Source organism: Rhincodon typus, chromosome 29, assembly GCF_021869965.1.
Source record: "Rhincodon typus isolate 14 chromosome 29, sRhiTyp1.1, whole genome shotgun sequence".
Classification (NCBI taxonomy): domain Eukaryota; kingdom Metazoa; phylum Chordata; class Chondrichthyes; order Orectolobiformes; family Rhincodontidae; genus Rhincodon; species Rhincodon typus.
Genome location: NC_063360.1, coordinates 155,090 through 174,781, shown reverse-complemented (window position 1 = coordinate 174,781; position 19,692 = coordinate 155,090). Strand labels below are relative to the sequence as shown.

At 42.7% G+C, this 19,692-nt stretch overlaps 1 protein-coding gene across 4 annotated transcripts in view; it reads right to left on the bottom strand.

Moving 5' to 3' along the window:
• Window positions 1–10,712: 10,712 nt before the first annotated feature.
• The window catches only part of LOC109921541, a 15,204-nt gene continuing 6,224 nt past the window's right edge, over window positions 10,713–19,692 (bottom strand). For 2 of the 4 annotated variants that reach the window (XM_048614286.1, XM_048614288.1), the window contains 5 exons: window positions 16,053–16,382; window positions 13,950–14,051; window positions 12,867–12,897; window positions 12,646–12,698; window positions 10,713–10,744 (listed from right to left, as the gene is read on the bottom strand). In XM_048614286.1, coding sequence (XP_048470243.1) covers window positions 10,716–10,744; window positions 12,646–12,698; window positions 12,867–12,897; window positions 13,950–14,051; window positions 16,053–16,382 — 545 coding nt within the window. In that variant the 3' untranslated portion in view covers window positions 10,713–10,715. The remainder of the gene's footprint in view (window positions 10,745–12,645; window positions 12,699–12,866; window positions 12,898–13,949; window positions 14,052–16,052; window positions 16,383–19,692) is intronic. The other 2 variants (XM_048614289.1, XM_048614290.1) reach the window with 2 other exon arrangements.

Here is a 19,692-nt window from a genome sequence, read left to right as displayed (position 1 = left end):
CAGAAGCTTCCTGTGCTAATGAGGGAGGTTTCAAAGTAGTCGCTAGAAATACTGGCACCACTATTACCTCGTATTGAATCTTTATGTGGCTGTTTATGACTTGGTATAAACATTTGGGAGTTGTTCACCAATAAAGCTCCATTGGCTAGGATTAAACATTGCAATCAGGTTTTGATCAAGTCATTGGCGGAGTGCCAGACAAGTTTCTGGAAAGCGCAAACCAAAAGAACTGCGGATGCCGTAAATCAGAAATGTGAACAGAAATTGCTGGAAAATCTCAGCAGGTCTGGCAGCATCTGTGGAAAGAAATCAGAATTAATGTTTTGTATCTGGTGAACCTTCCTTAGAACTGATGGCATCTGGGAAAACGTCGGTTTATATGCAGAAGGGTGGGGGTAGGGGAAAAGGAGTAAATGAAAGGATAGAAATGAAAGGGATAGAGCCCAAAGAGAGAGAGAACAGTTGGACAGAAAAAGGAATGGATAACTATCAGGCTGGGAAAGTGAATAGCTGTTAATGGGGACTATTAGTGACTAACAATAGGTAGCATGAGAGTTTAGGCCCTAAAATTATTGAATTCGATACTGAGTCTGGAAGGCTATAGGGTCCCAAAGCAGAAAATGAGGTGTTATTCTTCCAGCTTGCGCTGAGCTTCGCTGGAACACTGCAGCAAGCCAGAGACAGAGATGTTGACCAGGGAACAGGGTGGTATGTTAAAGTGGCAGACAACTGGAAGGTCAGAGTCTTTTTTGAGTGCACAACGTGGATGATCTGCGAAGCAGTTACCCAGTCTACACTTCATTTCCATAATGTAGGGGAGACCACATGAATGTAGTAGACTAGATTCTAAGAAGTGCAGGTAAAGTGTTGCTTCACCTGGAAGGTATGTTTGGGCCCTTAGATACTGAGGAGAGAAGAGGTGAATGGACAGGTGTTATGTCTTCACAGGTTGCAGGGAAGGTGCCATAGGGCTATGGCGGGGGGTGGGGGTGGGCGGGGAGGTGTGGTGTTGGGAGTGAAGGAAGAGTGAACCGGGGTGTCCTGGAGGGAATGGTCCCTGCGGAAGGCGGACAAGGGTGGGGAGGGGAATATGTGTCTGGTGGTGGCATCTTGCTGGAGAGGGCAGAAGTGGCACCTGATGGCAGCACGGTGGCTCAGTGGTTAGCACTGCAGCCTCACAGCGCCAGGGGACCAGGTTCAATTCCACCTTCGGGCAACTGTCTATGTGGAGTTTGCACATTTTTCCTGTGTCTGCGTGGGTTTCCTTCGGGTGCTCCAGTTTCCTCCCACAGTCCAAAGATGTGCAGGCTAGGTGGATTGGCCATGCTAAATTGCCTATAGTGTCTAGGGATGTGTAGATTAGGTGGGTTATTGGGGGGGTGGGTCTGGGTGGGATGTTCTGAGGGTCAGTGTGGACTTGTTGGGCCATAGGGTCTATTTCCACACTGTAGGGATTCTATTCTATTCTATGATCTTCTGGATGTGAATGCTGGTGGGATGGTAGGTAAGGACGAGGGGAACCCTATCACTGTTGCGGGATGGAAGAGAAGGGGTGAGGGTGGGATTGTGGTGGATGAATCAGACTTGGTTGAGGGCCCTGTCAACAATGATGCTGGGAAATCCTTGCGTGAGGAAGAGGTGGACATTTTGGATGCTCCCTTGATGAAGTTGGCCTCGTTGAAACATTTGTGGCAGAGAAGGAGGAACTGGGAGAATGGAATGGAATCTTTATAGGAAGCAGGGTGCGATGATGTATAGTCCAGATAACTGTGGGAATTGCTGGGTTTATAGTGGGTATTAGTGACACCAATCTATCCCCAGAAATGGAAAGTGAGCACATTTTGTGATATAAGTTAGCAGAAGACAGGATTCCTCAGGAGAAGCCTTTGAAAACAAATTTTCAAAGAATCATGCTTCTTTTGTCCAGTTTGAAAAATCACCCAGGGAGAATTCTGAAGCTGTTTACCAACTGCCCTCAGAAGCAGACATTTTGTCACCACTGTGACAACACCTTTCTGCAACAGAAACAGCACAGAACACAACTCCCTTAAAGGCACAATACCATCACAGACTCACGTGTCCAAAGTTATCTTTAAAGAAGACAATGAACCACAAAGTAACATCGAGACTGAGAGCAAAAGCTGGCCACTTCACTTGAAGAGGGGTCGTATTTGTTACAAGCCAAACTTATACAGTTTAAGTTAGAGTTAGGATTAAATGTGAATTAAGTCAAGTCAGAGGAAGTGAAGTTAAATGAAGTAAGTTAAAATTGAAGTTAGATGAAATACTGTATGTTTTATATTGAGCATTGGTACCTAAGGGGTTAAATAATGAACAGTTTGTTAAATTAAAATCTAAGCCGACTCTCTGTCTTTTGTCTGTCACACAAGGGAAGAAGAACTCAGTAAAATGTTTGAGTAATCTCTTTGGGCAAGCATGGGAACCCTCCCAATGTTGTATGCGTACTATGCAGCTATTCCAATATCTTTGAACATCCAGAGGAGATGGTTACATTTTAAACTCCTTGGACATAATTATTAAATCAAAAGATACACTGAGCGCTTGCTGAATTCTGAGCCAGAAAACTACTGCGGCGAGTTCTTGGTTGAAAAGCTAATAACAATGCCTTTTACAAAATTATTTATTAATTGTGTGTGGGTGTTGTTGGCTAGAGCCAGCATTTATTGCCCATCTCTAATTGTCCAGAGGGTTGTTAAGAGTCAACCACATTGCTGTGGGTCTGGAGTCATGTGTCCAGACCAGATAAGGATGGCAGGTTCCCTTCCCCAAAGAACATGAGTGAACCAGATGGGTTTTTTCTGACAATTGATAGTGGGTTTCAGTTTCATTGTTAGATTCTTAGTTCCAGGTTTATTTTGTTTGATCCTTGAACAATCAAATTGGACTGTTGGCTGTTACAATAATTCTCTTCTCATCACTGTGTCAAACTAATAGCTGATTGTGCTTTGAGACTGATCTTGGATATTTGTCCATGAAATCCATTGTATAATATCTTGGCAGATCGGCTTGATTCATAATCACTGTTCAGATATATTCCGAATCAACCTATTCAGAGATGTTACTACAAAACACTGGAGCAAGTGGGACCTGAACCTGGGTCTCCTGGCTCTGAGGTAGGGACACTACCACTACACCACAAGAACCCTATGCTTGCTATTTTGTTTATACATCCATAAGTAATCTTACACACAACTGGTTTTTAACTCCCCACCCCCGCCGTTAGCAAATCAACCATGGCATTCTTCATCTATTAACCACACCACCCAATTTTTCCAGTAGATTTATTTACATTCAAAGCCATTGAGGTCAATGCAAACCATCAGTGGTGAGGGATAGGTAGGGAGCAAGTGAATTTCTTCCCTTAGAGCGTTGTGAGCCTTTGGAACTCCTTGCCACAGGTAACTGTGTGAGTTGGGTGAGGTGCAAGTCCTTTTATATACTTGAGGCTGTGATAGATAGATTCTTGATCAGTCAGTGAATCAAAAGTTATGGGAAAGGGCTGGAAAGTTCACGTGAGGATTGTGGGATCAGCCATAATCCTTTTGAATGGGGGAGCAAGCTCGAGAGGCCAAACAGCCTACTCCTGTTTCTGTTCCTTATGGTCTTAAAAGTGTTTGTTGTAGGGTAACTTTCTTTATCATTCATTTTCGGGATGTGGGTGGCTTGAGCTGGGCAGCATTTATTGCCCATCCCTAATGGCCCAGAGGATAGTTCAGAGTCAATCACATTGCTGTGGGTCTGGAGTCACATGTCGGTCAGACCAGGTAAGAATGGCAGTTTCCTTCCTTAAAGGACATTAGCAAACCAGATGGGTTTTTCCAACAATTGGCAATGGATTCATGGTCATCATTAGATTCCTATTTCCACATTTTTTACAGAATTATTTTACTGAACTCAGATGGTCCAGGAATTGAACCTGAGTTGTTGGCATCAGCTGCGTTGCAGACCAGGTTGCCAATTAAGCTAACCCAACCCCCTAAATCTCTGCCAGTTTCTCACTTTTACACATTACCTCCACGCTAAGTGACATTTCTCAACTTCCATTTTTGTGGTTACTAATCTTTTAAACTATTATGTTGCTTTCTGCTTTTAGGGAGAGATAACTGGCAGGAAACAGACACACACTACATTATTCCAGAGACAGACATGCGCTGGTAACTGTAATTCAGCAGGTTTTATCAATGTTGTGAAAGCAGAAAGCAGCAACACAAAGGGATGTGGCAGAGACTGGTGCGTGAAAGACAGAAAGTTAGCACAGAAGGGGCAGTTAATCAGGAAGAGTTAATGGAATGTTGGCCTTAATTTCAAGGAGATTGGAGGATAAGAATGGGGAAGTCTGACTGCAACCATACAAAGTGCTGGGGAGACCATATCTGGAGTACTGTGAGCACTTTTGGCCCCTTTAAGAAAAGATATCATTTCATTGGAGATGGTTCAGAGAAGGATCGCTAGGATGATCCTCTGTATGGAGGAGTTGTCTTATGAGCAAAGGCTAAACAGGTTGGGACTCTATCCACTGGAGTTTAGGAGAATGGCAGGTGATCTCATTGAAACATATAAGGGCTTGACAGGATGTTTCCTCCTCATGGGAGAGGTGAGGACCAGAGAGCATAGTCTCAGCATAAAGGGATGCTCCTCCTAGAGGGGTTGTGAGACTTTGGAACTCCTTGCCACAGGCAGCTGTGGATGTGGAATCCTTATGAATATTTAAGGCTGCAACAGATAGATTCTTGATCAGTCAGGAAGGGCAGGAAAATGGACATGAGGAGCTGAACAGTCTATTCCTGTTCCTATTTCTTGTGGTCTTATGAGATTGTGATTCTATCAATATATTTGTATATTATTTTGCACTGGAATTATCTTTTCAGTGTGGAATGGGGTGCATGGCAAATAGAGGGCTGGAGAGATAGGGAAACTGAATTAGCCTTAAGTGGAACCTTGCCAAACATTTTTTTTAAAAATTCATTTATGAAATGTAGACGTCACTGGATGGGCCAGCATTTATTGCTCATCCCTAACTGCCTAGACAGTAGTTAAGAGTCAACCACATTTCCACAGAGTCTGGAATTGTCTCTCAATCCTGTGACCTTTCTTACATCATGGAGCTTAGGCAAAGCACACACATCAACAGCAAAAGCAAAATATTGTCTAAATTTTGACTCTTGGGATTTCCTCTTTTTAGAATTTACCTCGGAATTGTTAATGTTTAAATAGAAACCCCTGAACCCTAATTTAACTAAAAGAACTGTGCTTCAAGATTTCACATTATTAACAAAACAAAAATCTTTATTGAAAGAAAATGACTTGTCAAGAAAGGTGCCCTGTTAACAGATCCATATACTTCATTCCTATGTATACTATACATTCAGGTTCAATTCCTAATTCTTGAGTATTGATCATATAAGGTATGTCAAACTTATATACTCCCCAAGAGAGGAACCATAAGTGTTGCCACAATCCTCTAGTAAATTCTCAAAAACTCCAGGCACTTCCACAGAAATTAATATCCATTCACAGGGCCTCCTGAATGTGAATGTTTTAGCTTCTTATTCTGGTCATTTTCAGTATTTCCAACCTAATTGGCTTCTTGCTTCCTTTGGTGGATGTCTTTGTTTTTTCTAGAATTTAGAAAGTCAAGGAATGATCTGATTGAAATCTTCAAGATATTATCAGGAAAAGACAGGGTAGATAAAGATAAAATATATCCACTGGTTGGGGATTATAGAACGAGGGAGGGCATAGTCTGAGAATTAGGGCCAGACTGTTTAGAACAGATGTTAGGAAGCACTTCTAAACATAAAGGGTAGGAGGGGTTTAGAACTCTCTTCCACAAACAGCAGTGGATGCAGGATGAGTTGTTATTTTTAAATCCGAGATAGACACTTTTTTGTTAAGCACAGGTATTAAGGGTTAGGGGCCAAAGGCAGGCATGTGGAGTTAGGACAAAGGTCAGCCATGACCTTATTGAATAGTGAAATAGACTCAATGGGCTGAATAGCCTACTCCTGTTTCTTGTTTTTATTTTCATTCATATGTTGGACATGAGTCTGGCTGGCTGCGCATGGCATTTATTGCCTGCTCTTATTTGCCACTTAAGAAGGTGGTGGCGAGCTGCCTTCTTGAATCTCTGCAGTCCATGTGCTGTAGGTTGATCCACAATGCCCTGAGGGAGGGAATTCCAGGATTTTGACCCAGCAACACTGAAAGAATGGCTGATATATTTCCAAGTCAGGACGGTGAGTGGCTCAGAGGAGAACTTGAAGGTGATTGTGTTTCCATGAATCTGTTGCCCTTGTCCTTTGAAATGGAACTGGTTGTGGGTTTGGAAGGTGCTGTCTGAAGATCTTTGGTGAACTTCTCTGACTGCATCTGCACTTCTGTATTTTGTAGATGGCACTCACTGCTGCAACTGAGTATCAGTTGTGGAGGGAGTGGATATTTGTGGATGTGGTGCCAATCAAGTGGGATGCTTTGTCCTGCGAGCAGTCAAGCTTCTTGAGTGTTGTTGGAGCTACACCCATCCATACAAATGGGGAGTATTCCATCACACTCCTGACTTGTGCCTTGTCGATGATGGACAAGCTTTCGGGAGTCATGAGGTGAGTTACTCGCCGCAGTATTCCCAGCCTCTGACCTGCTCTTGTAGCCACTTTGCTCATGTGGAGAGTTCAGTTAAGTTTCTGGTCAATGGCAAACTCCAGAATTTTGATAGTGAGGGTGTTTAAATGATGGTGACACCATTGAATGTTAAGGAGCAATGGTTAGATTCTCTCTTATTAGCAATAGTCATTGCATGACATTTGTGTGGCGTGAATTTTACTTGTTCTTTATTTTTAATCCATATTTAGTTAGTCATTCTCAGAGGAATACAGTGTGATTAGACTCTGAGAATTCATACTGATTCACGTTTCTACTGGAAACTTGCACTCGACAGCACTGTTAAAAGAAATGTGACAATGTATGAGCCAAGTAGGCACCAAATATCATTTACTCTCAAATTTTAAAGAGCTTGCTAAGGGATACCACCTATAAGTATACTTGGCCCCACTGGACCATAGAACTACTCACTCATGGTTATGAGATGACTGGTAGGTGGCTTAACCTCAGGGTCCCCATGCCTCAGGGAGGGGAGAGGTTGAGAAAGAGGGTCCTTCATGGTAACCTCAGTCAGTTCAGGAATTGAACCCATGTAGTTGGCATCACTGCATTGCAAAGCAGCTGCCCAGACAACTTGGTTAACCTTTGAAGCTAACCTTTGAGTGGCTCAGTGGTTAGCACAGCTGCTCACAACACCAGGGCCCTGGGCTTGAATCCAACGTCGCGGAGGAGCTATCTGCATTGTGTTTGTATGTTCTCCCTGTGTCTGCATGGGTTTCCTCCAGGTGCTCTGGTTTCTTCCCACAGTCCAAAGATGTGCAGGTAGATTGGGCATGGTAAATTGCTCATAGTGTGCAGGTTAAGTGCGTTAGCCATGGCAAATGTGGGGTTACTATTTGGAGGGTCGGTATAGACTTGATGGGCTGAATGTCCTCTTTCTGCATTGTAAGGAGTCTGTGAAGTTGCACACTGCTCTCCATACACAGTTTGTAATTTCTTACCATCCACAAAATATGAAACAAGATTGATATATGTTAGCAAGGAATGCAAAACTGGACTCTGTTGTGTTCCACTCCAATTCCACGCCTCAACCCAACAAAAAAGAACACAGTTCATAACAAAGTGTGGAGCTGGAGGAAAACTTCAGGCCAGTCAGCATCTGAGGAACAGGAAAGCTGACGTTTCAGGTCAGGGTCCTTCTCCAGAATCAGGCCCGAAACGTCAACTTTCCTGCTCCTCTGATGCTGCCTGGCCTGCTGTGTTCCTCCAGCTCCACATGGTGTTATCTCTGACTCCAGCGTTGGCAGTTCTTACTATCTCAGTTCAGGTTACTTGCCTGATTCTTGTCACTAAGATTATTTGTTTGGCACTCGACATTGCTCCCGTCTCTTTTAATCAGCTAGTTCTGGCCCATACTTGCAAGTCTGCTGTATTGCACTAATGTGTAATAATGCCTTAGAGAAGACTGTCTACATTAGCAGCATTAACTTTCTCTGTGACTTTGCTTATAAAGTCCAAAACATAAAATAGGCAAAAGATGTTCCCTTTAGGAATCCACACCAGTTGTCTTCAATTAGCTGACATTTGGCTATGTAGCTGGTAATTTTAGCCCGAGTTAGTGTTTCTCAAGTTCTTCAGTCCTCTTGCACCACTAGAATGAAAAACTGAGAGGTTACTGTTGGTATGCAATATACAGTTTCCCTCATTTTCAGTGGATTCAGAGCTGGGGAGTTGTAAAAGCTAACTCCCCTCTACATTGCTTCCTCATCATCAATTTCAACTGCTTCTAGTGACTGAATTTACCAAATGGGTTACATTTTCTTCTTTGAGGAAGGAACGAGGCAATGTTTTGGGGTTAATACTTCAATGCCCATTACTTCCACCTGCGATTCCCATTTTTCGTCCTGTAACAGCCACACTGTGCAGCTTATTCACAATTTTGCTATTTATACGCCTACATCGGATTCTTAAATTTTCTTCTAGGATACCTGTCAATCTTTTTTCATGAAGCATCCTTGCTTTTAATTTATTCACTTGTGGGAGTGGGCAATGCTGGCTGTGCCCAGCATTTATCGCCGTGGTCCCTACTAGCTGCTTTGAGAAAGTGACAGTGAGCTGTCTTCTTGAACCGCTGCAGTCCGTTTGCTGCAGGTATACCCACGATGACTTTAGGGAGGGAATTCCGGGATTTTGACCCAGTGACACCAAAGGAAGAGCAGATATATTTCCAAGAGTGGTTTGGAGGGGAATTTGTAGGGGTGGTGTTCCCATGTATCTGCTGCCCTTGTCTGTACAGCACAGGAACTTAGAACTGTACAGCATAGGAACATAGAACTGTACAGCACAGGAACGGGCCCTTTGGCCCATGATGTCCTTCTAGATGAAAGTGGTTGTGGCTTTGGAAAATGCTGTCTGAGGGTCTTGGGTGAATTTCTGCAGTGTGTCTCGTAGATGGTACACATTGCTGCTACTGAGCATCAGTCGGGGAGGGAATGGAAGCTTATGGATGTGGTACCAATCAACAGGGAGCTGATTTGTCCCTGGATTGTATCCATCATATTGACATTTGATCAGTTTTCCCCCTCCAACCCCATCATTTGCCAAGAATCAATTCTAGTATTTGGTGGTCTGTACACATTCTGCTGTGCAAAGCTCTCCCAAGCTCAGTTCAGCAACTTCTGCCCCTCAGCACCCTTTACACTACTACAATCTCAATCTATGCTTGGATAATTAATGCCGCCCATTTTAACTCCATCCATCTTTGTTAATTGTGCAAATGTGTTCATCTAAATCACTCCCTCCAGTTGCCGAACAACGCAAAGGAATGTAATTTCACATTTTAAGTTTGCATTGGCCATCGCTTCAGTCAAATCGATTTTGTTATTGGCTCATTCTTTCTCCACTACCTCATGGAACTACTTCATTCTACCAACCTTTTACCCTTCCCTATCTCTCCTGAACATTTCCAATCCAGGTATATTTAAGACCCAGTCCTTCCTCCATTGTGCCAGGGCTCTGTTATTACCATACATCATATTTCAGCATGCACCACCAACTCACCCATCTCAATGAGCTCAGCTGGTTTGACCAGTTGGTTAGCAATGCAGAGTGACACCAACAGCATAGGTTCAGCTCCTGTGCTGGCTATAATCACCACGAAGGTCCCACTATATTCACTTTGATTTGTGGCTCCCAGATTAAACCCAGCACCAGTTGTCTCTCTCTAATGAGAGAGAGAGCAGGACGATAGTGGCTTTACCTCTACCTAATTGCCACAATCTGTGCAATCAAACAGTCCCTCTCCTGGTCTCTCTCCCCTCTCCCTGTCTCTCTCTCCCCCTCTCCCAGTCTCTATTCTTCTCTTCCCCTGACCCCCCACTCTCTCTCTCTCTCTCTTTCTCTTTCTCCCCCCCATCCCCTGTCTCTCCTTTGCTGTTTCCCTTCCTCTCCCTCTTCCACTCGCTCTCTCTCTCCCACTGTCTCTCTCTGTTGCTCTCCCTCCCTGTCCTTCTCACTCTCCCTGGCCCTGGCTCTCTCCCTCTCCCTGCCCCTGTCTCTCTCCCTGATTCTCTTCCTCCTTCTCTGTCTTCCTCCCCAATCTCTCCCTCTTCTTAGAGTCCCACCTCCTGTCTGTCTCTCCCTCTGGTTCCCTCTTTCATCTGTCTCTCTCCCTCGCTCTGTCTCTCTCTGTTGCCTTTCCTCTCTCTTTCTCTCTTCCTGTCTCCCTTCCCCTGTCTCTATCTTCCCCTCTCCTTGTTTCCCTCACCTTGTCTACCCCTCTGTCTGCCCCTCTTTGACTGTCTCTCTCCCTCTCTCTGTCGGTCTCCCTCTCACCCCCCCTCCCTTTCTGCCTCCTTCTTAGTATCCCTCTCAGTCTCACTCCCTCTCTATGTCTTGCTCTGTATCTTTCTCTTTCTCACACACACACCATCTCTTTCCCCCGCTCTCTCTTCCTCTCCTTGTCTGTGTCTCTCTGTCCTCTCTCTCTCTTTTCTTTGCCTTTCTTTGTCTCTGTCTCACCCTTTGGGATGAAAGCCAGTTCAACCTTGCATAGGAAGGAAGTCATTGGGTATGTTTGCAAAAACTAGACTTACCATTCATTCTGCTTGGAAAGCGACGTTTATATCTGTAAAACAAACAAAATGAGCAAGTCTTGTGTCCGGTGTAGCAATAACACGCAAAGAAACACACTTTCATCTTTTTTGAGGGGGCAAGGCAACATTGGCGTTGCATTTTGACAGCCTGGCAAATCGTACTCCTCATCATCAAGCACAATAAAAATTGGGCATTTATTGCCCATTCCTATTTGCAGAGGGCAGTGGAGAGTCGACCATCTTGCTGTGGATTGCACTGAAATCTTGTGCAAGATATCACAAAGAAATAGAGGATATCAAATTGATTTACATTAACAACAGCAGCCTTAGCACGACCTTTTTCAAAAAAACGCTAATGAAAATTGTTGGCTTTTTCCAATGACTAGAAATCAGTTGGTCTGAATGCGACCTTATTTAAGTATTGATAAGTTCCATATTTGCATTGCAGGCCCTGCAAAGAACATACAATTTCCCCAACCCCTTCAGAAAATTGATGGAAGAGTGTACGCTGTTTTCAATTGGGTGACAGTTTTGCAGATATATTAGAGTGCTGTAGTTATAGAGATCCATTGCAACTTCAAAAAAAGCCCTCCAACTCACTGAGTCTGTACTAGTCAAAAATAACCACCTTACTATTCTCTAATCCCATATCGCCAGCACTTGGTCTCTAGCCTCAGCATTGCAAGTGCACATCTGAAACATTCTTCAATGTGATGAGGGTTTATTACTCTCCCACCCTTACAGGCAGTGAGTTCCAGATTCCCCACCATTTTAATCTGTGAAACATTTTTCCTCACATCCCCTCTAAACCTCCTGATCCTTACCTTCAATCTATATCTCCACCCCCCATCACTGATCCCTCCATCAAGAGTGAAAAGTTTCTTCCTGCCTACCCGATCTACACCCCTCATCATTTTATACATATCAATCATGTCGCCCCCCTCTCTCAACCTCCTCTGCTCCAAGAAAAACAACTGTCCAATCTCTCTCCATCACTGAAACTCTCCAGTCCCAAGGCAACATCCTGGTATATCTCCCTCTGCAGCCTCTTCCAGTGCCATCACATCCCTGTTAGAATGTAGATTCCAGAACTACACACAATATTCTCGCTGTTTGGCCTAACCAACGTTTATACTGTTCCACCATCTCGGCTAATAAAGGCAAGAATCCCCATATGCCTTCTTAACCATTTTATCCACCTGTCCTGATCCCTTAAGGGACCAGTGGACATGCACACCAAGGTCTCTCTGGTCCTCAGAGCTTCTCAGGGTCCCACTGTCCATCGTGTATTCCCTTGCCTTGTTTATCCTGCCCAGGTGTATCCCTCACATTTATAACTACAGCATTATGCTTGAGGAAATACAAGTGAAACTGTATTGCATCCATTGCATGTAATGCATAAAGCAGTTCCATGGATTTCAATTGAACATTGAGGTACTATTCATAGACGAACAAAAATAACTGCAAATGACTTTGACTATGTTCCAGTTCAATTAAACTTTGAAAATACATTCGTACAACATTGTGCATTTTATGCCAATAATAGTTTGAGTCATTTTAATTCAATAATTACTCCCTGGCTGAAACAGTTAGTCATTCAACTTTCATTGGGAACACGTTTGTAAAGGTGGCTAAATTTTTTCCTCAATTATTGTTTTAGCAAGTGAATACAAATTATTACAAAACCAAAAGAACTGCGGATACTGTAGAACTGAAACACACAAAAACAGAAGCTCAGCAGGTTTGTCAGCATCTGTAGAGAGAAAAATAGAGTTAACATTTCGAGTTCAGTGACCTTTCTTCAGCGTTCTCTCCACTGACAATGCCAGACCTGCTGAGTTTCTCCAGCACTTTCTGTATATTACATGAATATGTATCAATTTTCCTTGCCCCCTTTCTGAAAACTACTCTCAAACATCAAAATTACACTTACACGTTGCATCGTGTTCTTCCAACTTTGTAATTCCATCGGCTGTGATGCTCTTTCTGTAAAAATAGATATAAAATACAGCCTTGCTGCAAAGTTTGACCAATATTGAAGCTTATTAATTGTACACGCATGTAGGAAAATATGTATCATAGTGATTATTTTACCATTATATACTTTGCACACAATTTGAATATCACAACTAACGAGTGAAGTAATATTCCTACCTCTCAATATTATGTCTTTTGCCTTGTGTTGCTGAAGAAAAAGAGATAGTTTCATAAATAGTATCTGAGCTATCCATGTCCCCTCATCATTTTAGACATTTCTATCTTTTCCCCATCCCAATTTTCTCTGCTCTAAGGAAAACAGTTGCAGTCTATCCAATTTCTTCCATCACTAAAATTCTCCGCCCCAAGGCAACATCCTGGTAAATCTCCCTCTGCACCCTTTTCCAGTCCTATCTCACCCTTTCCAGAATATGGAATCCAGAACTGCACACAATACTCTCGCTGTGTGGCCTGACCAACGTGTTATACTGTTCCAGCATCATCTCCCTGCTCTTAAACTCTAGCCTTGGCTAATAAAGGCAAGTATCCTTGGTGAAGAGATCAATGACAAGGTGCATTGATTTGAGGTAAGGGGCAGGAGATTTAGAGGGGATGTGAGGAAAAGAAATTCACCTAGAGATTGATGGGGAATCTGGAACTCACGGCCTGTAAGGGTTGTAGAGACAGAAACCCTCATCACGTTGAAGGCGTATTTAGATGTGCACTTGTGATGCCATGGCTCTAGGGCCAAGCGCTGTGTTAAATGGGATTAGAAGAGTTAGGTGGTTAGTTTCTGACCAGCATAGTCTTAATGAGTTGAATGGCCTCTTTTCTGTGCTGTAGACCCTCAAGGCTCTTATGTTCATGTGAGCTTTCTTTCCATATTAGTTCAAATATGTTTTTTTTAATTCATTCATTCATTTGGTGAGGGCATAGTTGGCTAGGTGAGCATTTTTTGCACAGAGGTCAGTTAATAGTCAACCACATGTAGGCCAGGCCAGGTAAGGATGGCAGTATCCTTCCCTAAAGGAACAAGATGGACTTAGTGAGCCCTTAGTGAACTAGATGGACTTTTCTGACAATTGGCAATGGATTCGCAGTCCTCATCAGACTCTTAATTCCAGATTTGTATTGAGTTCAAACTCCACTATCTGCCGCAGTGGGATTCAAACCCAGGTCCCCAGAACGTTACCTGTGTCTCTGGATTAACTAGGCTGTCCCTCTCCCAAATTTGAAAGGCCTTACACAGGCTTTGTTTACCTTTGTTGACGATGAAGAAAGATGTTAGCGTCACAATGATTAAAACGATAAGCAAAGCACCACATGTCAGGTCAACATATAGGCATAACTTCTTTTGAGCGTCTGTGCAGTGAGAAGTTCCAAAAAAACATAATGGTAAGATTTCATCTGCTACAATAGGACTTGATCATTCTCATTACATAATTAAATCTGGATGATATAATGAGCATCTTCCATTGGCTAGCTAGAGCACAATGTGAACAAAGCAAAACAAAACTTGATGCTATATTCTCTTGAATGCATTAGCGCCGATTATGTTTTGTGGTCTAATGACCACACAGGAACACAGGAATAGGAGTAGACCATTCAGCCCCTCAAACATGTTTCACCATTCAATGAGGTCATGGCTGATCTGTGGCCTGGCTCCACATACCTGCTTTTGACCATTATCCCCTTAATACCTCTGCTTCATGAAACTTTATCTCTCTCAGATTTAAAAATGATGTGGAGGTGCCAGTGTTGGACTGGGGTGGAAAAAGTGAGGAGTCACACTACACCAGGTTATAATCCAACACGTCAATTTGAAATCTCAAGCTTTCAGAACACAGTCCCTTCGTCTGGTGAAGTGAGACAGAAGAGCGCACAGACACGGAATTTATGGGCAGAGAGATCAAAAGATCATACAAATGGTGTGCGTGGAGTGTCAAATAATAAGTCTCTGCAGGTGACCAAGAGTGTCTCAGCATCCCATTCAGGGTTAACACAAAATCACATGCCTCTGCCAGTTGTCTTAACATCATCAAAAATCCTGAGACAGATTCCCCTGGTTCTTGAACAGCCAAATAAAACTGATAGCATCTCAGAATTAGAGGAGGCTTGGGATTGTAATATTTGTGAACTAAATCAGTCAACTCTTAAAAGGTTTTAGTATCTGGTGACTCAGGGAAAGTTAGGCTCCTAATAACTGAAAATGCTGTGGGTCCACAGGCAGTCAGAAGGATTACTCATTTCTTTTCATCTGCCCTAATGTCATTTTCCCAGAAAACAAATTGCATTCTTTCCACATGCTGGGCTCAGCTTTCAACAGCTGGATTGAATGAATCAAGTTTCCCAAATAAAAGCAAGATGCCAGAAATGCTTACCCTAATTCAAAGACGATAGTTGTAAGTGTTTCTTCAGGATCATGCTGTTTTCTATCGTTGCCATTGAAATAACTGCACAGAGGCTGGTATCCCATCACCCTTTATTTACATGTGTATAGCCAGCTTTGAGCCAGTCCCTAGAATGATGAGACTTTCTGAATCTCCTCTTTATAGCTGTCAGCTAGGGCTCCCTGATTGGCCCAGGTTAGCAATCCCAATCAAAGATCTCATGGTCAATTCATCCACCTGGTCTTGGTTCCAATCACTGCACTCTCTCTCTCCACAGATGCTGCCAGATCTGCTGAGTTTCTCCAGCACTTTCTGCAGTTACAACCTGCAACATTAACTCTGGTTCCCTCGCTCTCTCCCCCACAGACACTGCCATAACTGCTGAGCTTCTGCAGCACTTTCAGTTCTGTTTCAGATTTCCAGCATCCTGCAGTTCTCCATTTTACATTGGAAGTTTTTCCTGTCCCAGTGGGAGATTGAAAAAAAATGAAACAGGATGGCACACAGACTGCAGCAATACAAGAAGGTAGTTCACAACTGCCTCCTCAAGGGGCAAATAGAAATGGGCACTATTGCAGGCCCAACTAACGATACCCATGTCCCATGAATAAATGAAATCTTTGTTGATACAACATTCACAGGAATGTCATGACATCCAAGGCTATGGTCCTAATGTTGGCAAGTGAGACTAGCGTGGATTTAATATATTTTACAGTACAGACTCGATGGGCCAAAAGATCTATTCTGTAGGAATAATGCAGGAATATTCGTAAATAATATTTTTTTCTGAAGAAGGGTCCCAACCCGAAACGTCAGCTTTCCTGCTCCTCCGATGCTGCCTGACCTGCTGTGTTCTTCCAGCTCCACACTGTGTTATCTCTGACTCCAGCATCCCTTTGTAAATATCAATTTGTTTTAAAATCACCTATTCACAGACAAAAAGGTCAGGTAATACATTGGAAAAACATCTAACCTTGTTCTGCTTTGCGTTGCCACTCGTCTTCTTGAGTAATGGAAATGTGTTTACTAAACGGGGAATACACCCAATTTCCTAAAACCTTTGTTTTATAATTGCAACTGTAATTTCCAATGGAGTCAGTTCCCATCTTGATTACGAATGTCGCGGTCTTTTCATCTCCAGTTAGGTGAAGCAACTGTGTATAATTTTGATGGCGACTGTTGTACAGGTAGTAAGTACTTTCATTGGAGTGAATGTTGCCTTTGCAAGTAATGGCAATGGTTTGACCATCTGAATTGGACTGTGGTGCTGGGGATTTGTGAATTGTTGGTGGGGAGGGTTTATCTGCAATGAAGAGAGATGTTAGGAAACAGTGCAGCAAAACACAACCATGATTACACATGGGAAGATTCAAACATTTTGACAATCAACCCCAGAGACCCATGAAATGTTCCAGGACAAAGGTTCAAATCTGAACGTGGCAGATGATGGAATTTGAATTCAAAAATAGCCTGGAATTAAGAAGCTAACGATGACCGTCAACACAAGAGTTAGCAAATGGAGTCTAATGAGGGAAAATGTGAAGTTGTTCATTTAGGAACAAAAGAACAGAGAGCTATTTAAATAGAGAAACAGTGCAGAAAGCTGCAATACAAAAGGACTTGGGTGGGGGAGGTGATGGTGGACTTGTGCATAAGCACAGAAAGTGAGCACATGGGGCAGCAGGTAATCAGGAAGGGCTCAAGAAAGGCATTTCACGCAGTTGCCTTCATTGGTCAGAGCACTGAATATAGGAGTTGACACTTCATGTTACGGCTGTACACCGAACGGCTAATGCTACTTTTAGAATACTGTGTTCAATTTTGGTAGCTCTGCTATCGGAAGGATGTTGTTAAACTAGATAGGGAACAGATAAAATGTACAAAAATGTTGCCTGCTCTGGAAGGTTTGAGTTTTCAGGAGAGCCTGGATAGGCTGGGACTTCTTTTCCTAGAATATTGGAGGCAGAAGGATAACCTTATGGAAGTTTATAAAATCATGAGGGGCATATATAAGGTGAATAGCCAAAGGTCTGTTCCCCAGGGTAGGGGAGTCCAAAACTAGATGGCATAGGTTTAAGGTGAGAGTAAAATATTTAAAAGGGACTTGAAGGGCAAACTTTTCACACAGAAGATGGTGCGTATATGGATCAGCCCGAAAAGGTGGTAGAGGCAGGTATAATTACACCTTTTAAAAGACATTTGGACAAGTACATGAGTAGGGAAGGCTTTGAGGTATATGGGCCAAAGGCAGAAAAATGTTCTGTTTAGGATACCTGGACTGGTTGGACCTATGACACAATGAATGTTGGCTCTTATTTCAATGGGATTGGAGCATAATAGTAGGGCTGTCTTACTGCAACTGTACAAAGTGCTAGTGAGACCACATCTGGAGTACTGTGAGCATTTGTGGTCCCGTTACTTGAGGAAGGATGTAGCTGTGTTGTAGGCAGTTCAGAGGAAGTTCACAAGTTGATTCCAGAGATTAAGTCATTTATTTGTCAATTAAATCATAACTTTTCATGACTCTAAAGATGAAAGGCAAAATTTGTATTGCCAGCATGCCCATTGCATTTATTGCCTCCAGTTAAATCCATATAGATGTGCATGCAGATGTGAATATAAGTGGGGCAGTGTTGTTGTAATGTACAAGGCATTAATGTCTCTGCATTCAGAGTACAGCATAGAGTTTTGGTCTCCTTACTTGAGGACGGATGTAGCTGCGTTGGAGGCACTTCAGAGACGATTCACTAGGTTGATTCCACAGATGAAAGCTTGACACGAGAAGTGTTTGAGCAGTTGGGGCTTATACTCTCTGGAGTTTAGAAGAATGGAATGTAATTGAAATACATAGGTAGGAAAGGGGATTGGCAAAATAGACATGGAGATAAGGTTTCCTCACAGAATCATGGAGTCATACAGCAGGGAAACAGACCCTGTGGTCCAACCACATATGCCAAAACTATATCCACCATGCCGGACATAATCCCAAATTAAATTAGTCCCACCTGCCTGCTCCTGGCCCTTATTCCTCCAAACCTTTCCTATTCATGTACTTATCCAAATGTCTTTTAAACATGTAATTGTACCCATATCCACCACTTCTTCAGGAAGTTCATTCCACATGCAAACCACCGTGTAAAACATTTGCCCCTCATGTCTTTTTCAAATCTCTCTGCTCTCACCTTAAAAATGTGCCCCCTAGTCTGAAATCCCCCAGTAGGGAAAAGACAACTACCATTAACTCTATCTATACACCTCATTATTTTATAAACTTCTCTAAGGTTGCCTCTCAACCTCCTATGCTCCGGTGAAAAAGTCCCAGCCCATCCAATCTTTCTTTATAAGTCAACTTTCCATAGCCTGGTAAATCTCTTTTGAACCACCTCCAGCTTAATAATATCCTTCCTATAACTGGGCAACCAGAACTGGACACAGTATTCCAGAAGAGGCCTCACCAATATCTGTAAGAAGAGGTCATCATTTTAGGTTATCTGGTAGGCAGATTTAAAACAAAGAATAACTTCTCTCAAAGCCTCATGAACCTGTGGAATCCACTACCCCAGAGTGTGCAGTGGATGCTGGGACACTGAATAAATATAAGGGGAAGACAGACAGATTTTTGATCAGTGACAGCTTAAAGGGAGCAGGAGCAGGAAAGTGGACTTGAGGCCGAAATGTAATCAGCCATAACAATATTGATAGGCTCCCGAGGGCCTGAATGGCTTACTCCTGCTCCTAGTTCTTACATTAATCTGTGCGGACCTGCTTGCAATTAGCCGATGTAAGCATGCACTTTAGTAAAAAAGGTGGGACATCAATATAGTCCAATTTTCAACTGAGAGTGCTGAACCAATGTACAAGTGTTGACATAAATCCAGCTCGTTAAATTCAACATGTACTTTTTTTTCTAATTACCATAGGCATGAAACATTTTCATGGTATTTTCGAACAGCATACACAATACTATATCCGCAATCATTGCAAATTTATTAGTTTTCTGTGTATGAGATTGTTGACATTATTACAACTCTTGCTGATTTTTCATTACTTTTATCTTATTCTTTCATCAATTTGATTTGGAGCTGTGAACTCTGAGCAGCTATTTGTTTTTATTATATAAAAAAGAGAATAGTGTTGTTTATTTGTGAGGCCAGACCTCTCAGTTAATTGCAGATTGGTTCTTGATCAAAGGACTTTACAGAATCTTTGGCACCAGTATATCTAACCAGAGAGCAGATGTTTGGTCATTAACAAGGTCCATACCTGGGAATTGGGGCCAGCAACTCTGGGAGAGAACATGATGGTCAAACAGAAGGAGGAGCTGGAAAGTTTGAACTGTTTCTTATTTGGACTGTGCTTCAGAGAGAACAAATTAGGCTATTGACGCTACAGCATGAAGGTTTGAAAGCTCCCTGTCTAACCTCCCATTATCAGCCATTGGAAGTTCAGAGAATAGAAACTAAGTTCCAAGTATTACTGAAGTTTTCCGAAGAGTGGAACAAAAACAAAGTTGCTGGAAAAGCTCAGCAGGCCTGGCAGCATCTGTGGAGGAGAAAACAGAGTTAACGTTTCGGGTCCAGTGACCCTTCCTCAGAACTGTTCTGAGGAAGGGT